General features: G+C 38.4%; 1 protein-coding gene across 4 annotated transcripts in view; it reads left to right on the forward strand.

Annotated features, from left to right (window-relative positions):
- The window catches only part of COXFA4L3 (cytochrome c oxidase associated subunit FA4L3), a 23628-nt gene continuing 11406 nt past the window's right edge, over nt 1-12222 (forward strand). Inside the window, exons 1-6 of one of the 4 annotated variants that reach the window (XR_015806513.1) lie at nt 1-155; nt 475-563; nt 1345-1405; nt 2036-2127; nt 10745-10853; nt 11048-11146. Coding sequence is in view for 1 of the 4 variants with exons in the window: in XM_014887787.2 (XP_014743273.1) it covers nt 114-155; nt 475-563; nt 1345-1405; nt 2036-2104 (261 nt within the window). In the remaining 3 variants the exon portion in view is untranslated. Of the gene's footprint in view, nt 156-474; nt 564-1344; nt 1406-2035; nt 2128-3216; nt 3969-10744; nt 10858-11047; nt 11254-12222 lie in introns of those variants that run through there. The other 3 variants (XR_015806515.1, XR_015806514.1, XM_014887787.2) reach the window with 3 other exon arrangements.

Genomic DNA, 12222 nt, shown 5'->3' on the forward strand with positions numbered 1-12222 from the left:
GGCGGGCCCGGCCCGGCACCGGCACCGGCACCGCCTTCAGCCGCCCTCACGGAGCGCTGGCCGCCACTCCGCCCGTGCCCGTCCCGCTGTGCCGGTCCGCCGCCGCCGCCACGATGAGCAAGGGCATCTGGCACACGCTTAAAACGAAAAAAGAAGTAAGTTTGCCTGAGGGGGTCGAGGCCGTGCTGCCCGCCCGCGGGGAGGGATGCTGAGGGATCAGGTGGCTGCGCCGCCAGTGCCACTTGATTTCCCAAGGAAATGGGACTCGCTTAATGTTCATGTATTAAAAGTGAGGTGTGGAGAAGGGTAATACAGAGGTAAAAGTGAAATTCACATATTAAAAGTGAAGTGGTGTAAAGAGTAGTATAGAGGTAATGTACTTGAACAGGTAATCCCTCCCTAGTTCTTGCTCCCCCTACTCGTGGTCTGTAGCTGGGACATAAATTCAGCTCTTTTCTCTATTTTATCTTTCAGCTCATTCCCCTGGCCGGAATATTGTCCATGGCAGCAGCTGGGGCGTTCTCTTTTTGTGTCTATTCCCTATTCCACAAATCTGATGTGATGTAAGCAAAAACTTATTGCTTGGAGTTTACTCTAGCTCTTTTTATTCAACCGAGTATTTAACCATGATGTTTTACACACACAGACAAAAAATAAGGGCACCAGGCACATGTTCCAGAGTACTGGGAATACTGGGAATGACAAAAGTATCTGCATATTGTAAATAGTGAGGAAATTAATTAATGTGGAATGTAGTCCAAGTTACTTCGTTACTTTTGATTTAATAATTCTGTTTTTTCTTTGCTTTAGGTATAAGAAGTTTTGAATGTTCTAATCAAGAATTTAATGTAATCACATAGGTAGATGAGATGCACATATATTGCGACCAGGCTATTGACCTGTATGTAAAAAACAGTGTTTGATAGTATTAACTTTAAAAAAAGAGAGTATTCCAATGGCTTGGCTGATAATTGGAGCCAAATCCTGTACTCTTAAAGATTTTAGGAGTTTATTTATTTATTTTGAAGTGATTGGAATAGGCATTTTAACTGTCAGGGTAAAAGTCCCCTTAATTTGTGTCTTTATTCAGTTTTGAATTTTCAGCTTGCTTCCCTCACAGTGATATGTGAACAGCGCTGGCTTGCTTGGTGCTTTGGAAGCTGCAAATAAACCAAGTCATGATTGATTCCTATCCAGATTTTAAAATATAATGCCCAAACCTGTAAACTTGTGTTTTAGGGAACTCCTTACTTAAGTAAATAGCTCTATTGACAATAGACTGCTCATATGAAAATGTATGCAAGGGCACACCTTAAAACATAATACCTGTTTTATCTTCTAAAGCATTCACAAGATTGGCAGTTCAGAACCATGGGAAAATATTGATCCTACCAAGCCTCAGAAGGTAATTTGTACATATAATATATGTATAAATAGCATAAATTTTCAACACAGCGAATAACTTCTTTTAATGTGTAAGAACTAATGAAATATGAATAAGAAAACACGTGGAAAGTTGATGTATATCTAGTTAAAAGTTAAATTCATTACTTTGTTTTCACGATATTACCTAATGATAGGGATTCAGCTTTTACTCTGTAGGTCTGATCTTAAATTCATACTGTACTTCTGGTCGTTTTCCTATGTCCATTCCCACTCAAACAACCATTTACTCAATTCCATTGATAACAATGGAAACTTGGAGTGGAAACTTACAGGAAGTGCTGTTTATCCTTACCTTATCCCTGAATTACAGAATTAAGAATGTTTGAGTACTGCAGCCTGAAGGAAAAAAACCTTAATTTAATAGAGCACTTAGGATAAGGAAAAATAAAATTATTTGGCATTATTACTTAATAAATATCCAAGTGATTTTGTTCAACAATTATGTCACGTGTTGTGTATTTCTGAAAGGAAAATGTAAAGCCACTAGAACTTCTTCACCAATAAGTTGATGTTTGATATGGGAGGGTGTGTGAGCGGAGTAAATGCTCACTGGGATTTTACTAACTTTCATATTTTTCATTTCTTCCAGCTGGTAACAATCAATCAGAAGTGGGAACCTATAGAAGAGCTGGAAGAGGTCAAAAAGCTCACGAAGTGAGAAGTTTCTGCTGCCTCAAAAAGGTACCCTATGAATCTAGTGGAATCACTTCTGCACAAACTTGACTACTGAAATCAGTGTGCGGAAATGCTTCTGCTACATTTTTAGGGACTCCCTACATTTTTTTGGACTCTGAATGAGAAGTTTTATGTTGCTTTAGGAGCTGGCATACAGCGTCCACATAGTCCAAAAATCTGACTCAAAATATTAATTTTCAATAAGCTTTTGATGTAAATGTTTGCGTCTTCAGATGGTAATTATGGATCGAAAAAGCCTTCATCGTTTTTGTAGTATTTCAAGATTTGTTTCAAAATACATTAGTTTTGCCATTTTATTAATTTTTAATAAAATTAATTCTAAATTTATACATTTCGTGTAAATTGCCCAAAAGCCTTTCTAAATTGGGATTTCTGGTTTCCTTCCTTTCTATTGTGTATTTCAATGTTATATAGAGACCAAAGTCATAGCCAGAGGATGTCTCTGTATGGCAGCATATGTGGTCATAAAGTACACATACATTCCTTGTCTCTGTTAGACGTGAGGACAGATTAAGTGAAAAGTAATACTGTGCTGCAAATACTGAAACTTACCCACTGAGGAGTCCAATAGGTTATTTAAGGGTGTATTTGAGTCTGCAGATTTAGAACCTCAAATCCTAAGTTAAGCATGACAAGAAGGGAAGTGAAAATCAAGTAATGTCTTTTGTATTTAAATATTGTTCATAATTAATTTTTTTTGAAGTTACTAGAATTAGAAAACTTGCATTATCCAAAACTACACAGTGTTCATTTCTTCTTTTGTGCAAGGTTGTTCTAGTGCAAGCTCCAATGTACTGCACAATTAACAATATTTTTACAGATTTCTACATGCTATTAGGAATATCTCTTTTGTCAAATGGAAACTAACAGATTAAAATTTGGAATGATCTAGGAAGAGAGAGTTCCTCTTTAAGCTTCTGTGTGTTTGCTTTTGGGTTGGCCAGGGAAAGAATGTAATGGGGAGGTTCCCAGTAAAATCATGAGACAATAAATGCATCCAATGATAGAACAGTCCTTTTGTAGGTACTTTCTGTATGTGCCCTCTTCTAAGCAGTTTCTCAATCTATTCCACAGGTTCTTTTACAATGGATGTTCAGAATTCATAATCCTTTCTGTGAGGAAGAAAGCAGAAGTGAAACAACTGCTAATTGGGAAAAGTCCCCTTAGATGAGTAATAGTCAAGTGCTTTAGGTTATTCTGCTGCAGCAAAGACAAACTTCAGTTAGAAAACCTGTCTCCCGAATTCTAAGGTAGTTTAGCATCAGAAACTTTGTTTTCTTCAGCTGAGAAAAAAAATTATATAAATGTTGCATAAATATTTGTTTATCTAGTTAGGATGACTCAGCAGAATTTCTGTTTTAGACGTGAGAGGAACTACTAGTCTTCAGAATAAGTCCTTAGCTTGAATTTTAAGCAATGACATTACAAGAAGATTGGATAGCATAGAACCACAAAAATACAGTGCTCTGAGGAATACAAGTTTTAAGTATGTTAAAACAGAAAAAAATTTCAAATATTTCTCTGTATTTCTACTGGACTGTGGTAAAAACGAAGTCCTATGCTCTGAGTTGATGTATTAATTGAGTTTGTTCTTCAATAAGTTACTTTTTTTGGCTGCAAATACTATGACCTAAGTATCTGTCAACATTGGGAAAATAATATAAGTAATTTTTAGTTAATTTTTGTGTTTAGCACATTTCAGTGATGTTTCCAGTAGCACATTAAGCAGTGTGACTGCTGTCAGTCACAGGTTGTTGCTTCTCTTAACAATCTTAATATGTCCTGAAGGATAACAGCTCTGGTAATAAAACTGGTTTGCTTTGTAAGCTGTTCTGTTTTTCTTTATTAATACAGATTTTTTGGGAAGGGTTTTCACACAATATAAGAAATCAAAATATTTTTTGGCAGTTCAAAAATATAATGAATTTCATAAAAGTTCTTAGGGTTTTTTGTCTTCCCTGACAGTCCCTAAAAATCTGTCCCCTGGAAAAAGGAAGGTTTTTTCCTATATATAGCATACACCAAGAGCAATTACTGTATCTCCTTGCTCACCTATTCAACATAAATCTATAAAGCAACAAACAAATTATTTCCTTGTTCCACAAAGATTCAACTGGTTGAATTTTATGAGCTGATGTTTATGAGAACAGTAAAACTTCCCTGATCTGTGTCATGTAAACCCATGAGCTTTTATTCCCTGAACAGTTTAGAGGCTGTTGAAATAATTCAACCATGTTCTTATTTCTCTGCATTTCCTTCACTCTCATTAGTCTCCTACTCCATGCCTTGCTTGGTTTTGGTTTGGGTTTTTTGGTTGATTTTTGGCTTTTTTTAACAATCGCTGTCTTTGTTCACCCCAGCTAGTACATTTCCATGGAACTAGATCACTTCCAAATTTCATATTAATTACAAAGTTTAATAAAAATGCTCACTAGCTTGTTAGTTTCCAGTATAGCTTAGAAACCACTAGAAATACGTTTTAATAGTTCAAATCACTATTAGAAATCCATCATTAGAATCTATGGTCATGCTTCTCTAACTTTTTCTGTGTAGTCGACATGTAAATAGCTTTCTGGAAGAATAGAAGGTTGCTTTTTGCAATGTATATACAATGAATTACTAATTTTTGTTATTACAGCAGTACTTTGAGGCCTTAAAACTGCAGATCTTGTGGTGGTGTGGTGATCAGAGAGCTGTGTTGAGTTTTTGGTTTCTTTGCATGTGATAGCCTCAGTGTCAGCATTTCTCCTTCTGACTCCCTGCATTTCTCTGCCACAAGGTGCTATTATAGTGTAGTTCTGCAGTGTCTGGTTACTTTAGTGGTGGCTTTCTGCAGAAAATAGTAACTTACAGAGAGGCCTGATGCAACTGTTGGAGGAAATGGTTCATCCTCCAGTTGTTGTCTGTCTTAGTGCAGAGGGTGGCTGTCCCTAGGACTAGCTGTGGAAAACAAACAAGAGTAATAGGAATGATTCACTGAATCTGGCCAATATTTGGTGTTGGACACTTCCCAAAAAAGCTTTCAGGTTAAACAAACATGGCACGGTTTTCATTTGCTGTCTGAAGCCTTTGCTGTTCAGCACATCCCTGCCATATGGGAGCACATGGACTATGAAATCCCATAAAAAGTGTAACTGAAATGGAAATAAAAGCAATGCTGCTGGCTTGGCCTCGGGCACTGGGGTTGGACTTGGTGAGTGTTGCCCTTCAGGTGCTGCTGTGAGCAGGGAGCAGGCAGCTCCATCAGAAAGCAGCTATTGCAGTAATGGCCCCTGCAGAGCCATGAGCTGACACCCCATCCAAAGCACCTTCGTGTGCACCTTGCCCTGACCAAAGATCACACACCCTCACCAAGGCTGTGCCAATCCTGTTTATGTCGGACCTTGCCCAGATGAACAGGGAGTTTAGTTTAATTAGCATTAACTTCTAGATAATTTTGTTGTGCATACATTGTGGCCAGAGCCATTACTAGAGAAGTGCTGCCCTTCAGGGCTCACCCAGGACGTGAGAGAGCCTTGACAGCATGGGGAGCCCAGGGCCTGGGACAGATTTCACCCGAAGGAGTGGGAGCTGTCCTGCAGCATCACCCGGTGCCTGTGTGGGGACTGAGGGCCATGTGAGCAAGGTGTAAGAGTGGGGGTGGCAGAGCACCAGCTGAGAGACTGTTTGGGTATAAGGATATAAGCCAGTACTGGCCTTCACTGCCAGGTTACCAAAATTTAAATAAACCCTAGTCTCTTAGCAACAGGGCCATGACAAAGGTTTGGTTTGGTGTTGGTTTTCACATTTAAGACTTCCCAGGTTTGGCCTGAGGTGCCAGACTGGCTCCATGGCCTCTGTTCAGGGGTTGTAACACTGCACAGGCACTGTCCAGAGTCCCTGGAGGTGTCCGGGGTCTCTGGGCTGGTGGCTCTGTGTATGGAGCCCCATGAACAGGCCCAGCTGTGCAGCAGCAGCAGTGACAGCCAGATCTGGGGTGCTGGGCTGGCAGGTGTGCTCCTGTCCTGGCTGGCAATCCATGTCTGCTGCTCATGGCCAAGATTTGAATGTATGTAACATTCCCTAAAAGGTCCATATAAATACCTTAGACTACATCATGCAATGTTTTTAAGATAAAGCAAGTCACTTTTGTGATCATCTTTCCATAAGGTTTAAAAAGTTCTTGTAAGAATCTGTTAAAATTCAGATAGATGCCTTTCCAGTTTTACTTGCTGTTGAGCACTAGAAAAATCACTCACTTCAACTTGAAATATTTGATATAGGATATTTCTAGACTCTGATATTACTTGCTTGCTGCCTCTCACATCCTCCTCCCTATTTTCTATTGATACTCATTTCTTTTTGCACTTGTTGGCACATGTTTTCTTCTTGCCAAATCTCTTTCTGTCTCACCCATCAAAACACATCAGAAAAACTTAAATTTTTCTTGGCCTAATTTATTTGTCTATTACTACTGTTTATTGGTAGACCTGCACTGTGTTCTAGAACATAAATGAGTAGATCAGAATTTAGTTAGGCTAGTGGTTTAAACCAAGAAATTAAGCAGAAGAGGCCCTACTTTTAATGTTTGCCTTCCTTCTCCCTCTCTCCTCTTCCACTTTGCTTTATATATGCTGATGGATTGTAATAAATGCATCATGGGTGGAAAAAAGGCAGAGCCTTACTAATAACGGTAAGGATACATAGACTCTAAACATTTCAAGAAATCATTGTATGCATAAATAAGAAAAGTACTTAAAAATCGTCTTTCCATTTTTAAAAAACAAAGCACAAATTTGAGCTGTAAACATAACCATGCATTATATTTCAGTAGACTCACATTTGCAGTTTTTCTTTGAATTGGTTAACAAATTAACATTATGTTGGTAGGTAGGGTCCACTCCACCTGAAGCTCTCCTTGAATTATGCTGTTGCTGAAAAAGAAAGGCTGTATCTGCCAATAATATTATGGGAGGCTTGCTCACCCACTTCTATCTGGGTATCTTTTGTTTTCAATAAAGGCCGGTCTGTTACTGAAATTCTCTTCATCTGATTGGTTTTTTGCAAGTAAATGGTAAAATAATTTGTTATGTTCTGTAACTCCAAACTTGAAGTGGTCTGGCAGCTTTTAATCTTAAGTATTATAAATCATAGTGATTTCTGTGGCCTGGCAGACTGTCATAGTGAAAGTCCAGGCAGAAGCTGTGAAACAGCTTTTTTTTCCTTTGTGTATTTTCTGAGTAATTAGAAGAAATAGTTTCTGTAAGTTCAAACTGCCTCACCCAGATTTGCTGACTTCACTCACCCCAAGTGTTGCTAAAGCAGGGGAGGAGATGATAGCTCTTGAACTTGGGACTTTTATCTCAGACATTGATTTTATAATCAGATTTCCCTTCTGAAGGGCATGGGAATTCTGCACAGACATTGCTGTTACCAGATGATGGCAAACTGAGGATCTAGAGACTCTGGAGTGTAAGTCATTAGGATACAGCACCAAAAATAGATTGTGGGGACCAGAGCTCTGTAGCAATCCTGTCAAAATCCTAAATCATTAAATCGTGCAGTCCCAAGGCAGAGCTGCCTGCATCCCACTTTACTGTTCCAGTTCTGTAGAACTCTTTGGTTTTCCAGCCACTTTCTATCATTTTACTCATTTTTACAGTATCCAGCATGAGACCAGTCTGGTCTGGTACTCCAGAGGTAGACTGTGGGCTCAAGGGCTGCATGAGCCTTTTGCACAGAGCTGTATTTTATCTTCAGAAAGCACTAGTGCACAGTGTGAGGTGTAAATGAGGAACAGTCACCTCCCCACTAGATCATAACAGAGATTGTCAACAGCACAGTGTTAGTGAAAAGCTGGAATTCATTCCCTTCCTGTTTCAGTATTGTACACTATGTGAATTTTTCATTGCAAAGTTCTGTATTAGTTGAGAGGTCAGAAAGCCAAACAAGAAAAACTTCTTGAATGTAAATAAATGTGTTTAAGCTTTCAACTTCAGCAAAACTATCACATTCTTCATCTCCTGTTGGGTGTCACTTCTTTAATTGAATTAAATGTGAAATAGGCAGGTAACTAATAAACACCATCCTTTATCTGATGCTGCTGCTGCACAAACAAGGAAGTAAATGCAGGAAGTCCTGATCCCTGGTAGTAACAGAAAAATCTTATCAGTTTGTCTAAGAAAAGCAAAGTCATCTACTGCTAATAAATCACCAATTCACTACATTAAAGCAAAGGGAAATGTGGTTTTTTTATTGAAGCTGTTAACACTGTTTCATTTAATGATGCATCTTTCCCTTCTGCTGTGATTTCTTTTATAATTCAGTAAAGCCTAAATATTTTTTGAAGACTGTTAGCACTGTGCTGCCTGTGCTGTTAGCATTATTAAATATGTTAGCATTATGCTGCCAACACTGTTTAGTTTTCCTTTTGGCAAATGCTTTGAATGAAACATGCCATGGTTAGAAAAAATTAATTCATCTTCAAGACTGCAGTATCCATCTTACTCCCTAAAGTAGAAATCCACAGCACAATGTCACAATGACTTGTCATTGCCTCATTGCCAAACTCTTGGCCATAATTTCTGTGTTACAATAGCATGTTCTACAAAATTTTACAAAGTAGATGAAAAAACATTAGCTTGAAGTTTAGTGAATGTTTTATACTGATTTCAGGGAGGCATGGAATTAATATAGTAAAGATTGAAGTGGTTGTGTATATGTACTAGTATGTGTTTTTTGAAAATTCTATCACTTAAGAAAAATTAAAATGTTAAGAACCGAGCATGTCTCTGCTCAAGTTTTATTAGTTAACAGAGGAAACGTTTCCACTACATAAACCAGGGTGTTACAGGGAAGTTTGTGTTTGAGGATATACTGTTGAGAGTGTCACTTCTCAGTAGGTGTAAAGGGCACAGGTGTACACCCTCTGCATTAAAAAAAATACCACCAAAGTCATAGATGGATTCCCTCAATAAAGAACCAAAGTGTTGGACCTTCCTATCTGCTTCTAGAAATCCTCACACTTTTCTGGCTGGCGGTGCCACAGGTATAACCTGCATTCCTTAAGGAATAGTACAGCACAGAGTATTTCTGTAGCTACAGTACATTTGTTGAAACAAAGTCTAATCAGTTTCAAAAAGCAAAAACTAAGTGCAGTTCTTTATCCACTGGGCTTTTTTCTTCTTCACTAAATAGATAAAAGAAAGTATGGCAACCCAACAAAGAAGGAGATGGGGGCAACACTCGTTTATTCTGCTTTTTATACAGCAATGCAAGTTTGTAGTGTGGGCTAGAAAGGTAGAACATACCTTGTTTAGGAGAAAAGTGACTGTAAAACCATCAGATGTCTTACTTGAACTGCACAACAGATCAATTAATGCTGCAGTCTGTAAAAGAAATTGGTATGGACTTCATTTGTGATGAATTTGCTGCAGGTGCAGTAGTATGTTCCATACTTGGTTGCATAGTAGTGTAATGGAGTCCAATGTTTCCCAGTTGCTAGCTGCACTACCCACATGACCTGGCTTTATGTTTTCTTCCTTTCTTCCTTTTTTTGTACACAAACACACCTTGTATCATAAACAAAATATGAACTCTTAAAATAAAAAAAAAGGCAAGCAAACAACCCAGCAGTATGAATACCCCTACTTAGCCATAGCAGGTGATGGGCTGATTATTAGGTTTAATTTTGTTATTACTCCAACTCCATGAGCAGCTTCCTTCTAGCTCTGACAGCTAAAATTAGGAACTAGCTCTTCTCTTGATCCTCCTCTCAGAGCAGTCTCAGAAGTAGTAAGTCTGTGGAAGAAAAATATTCTGCTTTCATTGCTGCTTTACTAAGTTAATAGAGCTAATGTAACGAGATGTCATGCATAGCCATTCACAAGTGAGCATATTTAAAACATATCTTCATTTACAGCTAAATGCCCATGAACCTTTAACATCTGATAAGCAGAGATACTCTCCTTTGAATTTTCTATTATATGACTTGAACTTTGCTCTGTGGCAAGCCAAGGAAGCTAGGTTGCTTGAAAACCATCCTCATTTATTCCATCTATGTTCTGTTTCAAGCAAATAGAAAGAAACCAGTGTGTAACAAGTTGAGCAATTTCTGTTTCCAGTTTAAGGTGTGTCTCTTCTGCAGTAGCTTAGAAAATACAGAATTGCTTAATAGCTTCAAGAAATGAAAGACTTTACTGGAAGGATGCTGTGGTTCTGAGTTCATCAACCTCCCTCATCTGTACTTTCTCTCTCTGAAGTCTGTTCCCCTAAATCCAAAACCACCATTATACTAGCAATTGCAGCAAAACCACAACAATATTCGCCATTTATAATTGTACCTGTCTAGTTTGAAACAAAATTGTTTCCCTCGGTTTGTTTTTGATTGGAAGTGTCCTCTGATTCTTCAGAAAAAAGCACAGTCAGGAATGTTTCAAATGGAAGCATCTGCTGTCCTGGAAACATGAATTCAGCACCCCAAAGAACGAATATTTATTTTCATAGAAACAAAGGGCTTGTGTGATAACTTCCATTGTTTACATTAATGAATATAATCTGTTCTAATGACATTTCAGGTATCTGTAGCCTCAACTAATTTCTATTCATATGATTTTTTTTTTAGATGTTTGTAACTGGAGGAAAGCACTGGAGCATGAATTCCATTATATTTACCCATATGTGCCTTCAATAAGTGTCTAAACTCCTCCCAGTAATTAATCAGCCACTCTGTGGTAGGTTTGTGCTTTTCCTTATTGCATCCATTAAAAAGTTAAATCCCTTGTGGGTTTTTTTTGGGGGGGGAAAAATAAGAGGGTTTGATGGGGGTTTATTTTAGGGTGGGGGTGTGTTTTGGAGTTGTGTTCTTTTTTCTTTACTTACTAATAAGACATATGTACACTGTGTAATAAAATAATTGCCTTTCCAGCGGGGAGTGTCCATGGCTCTCAGCACACAGCTCGTTGTTAACGCTGGGAGCGCTGCGCCATCGTCTGGGAAAGCCGGGAACGGCCTGGAGGGCTCCCAGGTGAGCAGAGCCTGTGTCCGTACAGGTGTGTCAGACTTGTTCTCACAGGGGCTTGGAAACAGGAACACGAGAAATCTGTAAAAAAAGTGCAGAATAATGGTATGCTACGTTGAAATATGGAGCATTATTTTAACTATGAAAATGTTTGTTTAAAGTGTTTTTCTCAAAAATTCTGTTTTACAATTAAAAGGCCAGATACTAGACTTAGGTAACTGGTTTTATAAGTTTACGTTTCATCAGTTTATTTAGGAATTTATTAAATAATTTCTTTGTGTGTGCTTTGGGAAAAAGAAATAGAAAGATTGCAGGGACTTGGGTGCTCTTAATGCACTGTGATAAAAGCAAATTTTTAGTCTGCTTGCCATCTGGGTCCTTTTGTTTATTCATCAGCTGAACTAAAAATCCCTGTGTGTATCAGGACTTAGTTTACTATGTAAAACAATGCAAAACACTCTCTGGACAGACAGCACTGACTGATTTCACGTACCCTCATGTACTGGCTGATAATTGTCCTGGAGAGACAACTTCTCTTTTTACCATGTATAATAACAAGGCAATCGTGAAGCAGTCATCTTAAGGATAAAATTATACTTTTGCTTATGAAATGGCGCTTTTTTTTCCCTACAGAAGTTGATGCCATGAAAGGTTTAAATAGCTGTAAGAAAAGCAGTTATTTTATCCTGCATTTTTAGCACCGATCGCTTTCAAACAGTGCAATACTGAGAGAAAACAATGTAGAAAACAGAGATAAAAGAGCAAAAATACTCAAAAGAGCAAATATAATGATGAGGATATCATCATTTTACAGCTGAATACACAGAAGGCAGCTACATGGGTGTTTTAAGAGCAGATTGCTGTGGTGGCTGCAAAACAGTAAATGGAAAGGATCCATATTTATTCTAGTAGCTTCCGAAGTTGTGTCAGGTATTTCAGAGAATGAAAGAGGATGCAGGGTCCTTCCTAGGGCATTCAGCTGTGGAAATGGAATAAGAAGAGTAGAGCAGTAGGGGATTTGCCAGCTCCAGAGTACAGAGACTGTCAGTGCCCAGCACGATTTGTTATAGAGGGGAGGAGAG

This window comes from Sturnus vulgaris, chromosome 13, assembly GCF_052056855.1.
Source record: "Sturnus vulgaris isolate bStuVul1 chromosome 13, bStuVul1.hap1, whole genome shotgun sequence".
NCBI lineage: Eukaryota > Metazoa > Chordata > Aves > Passeriformes > Sturnidae > Sturnus > Sturnus vulgaris.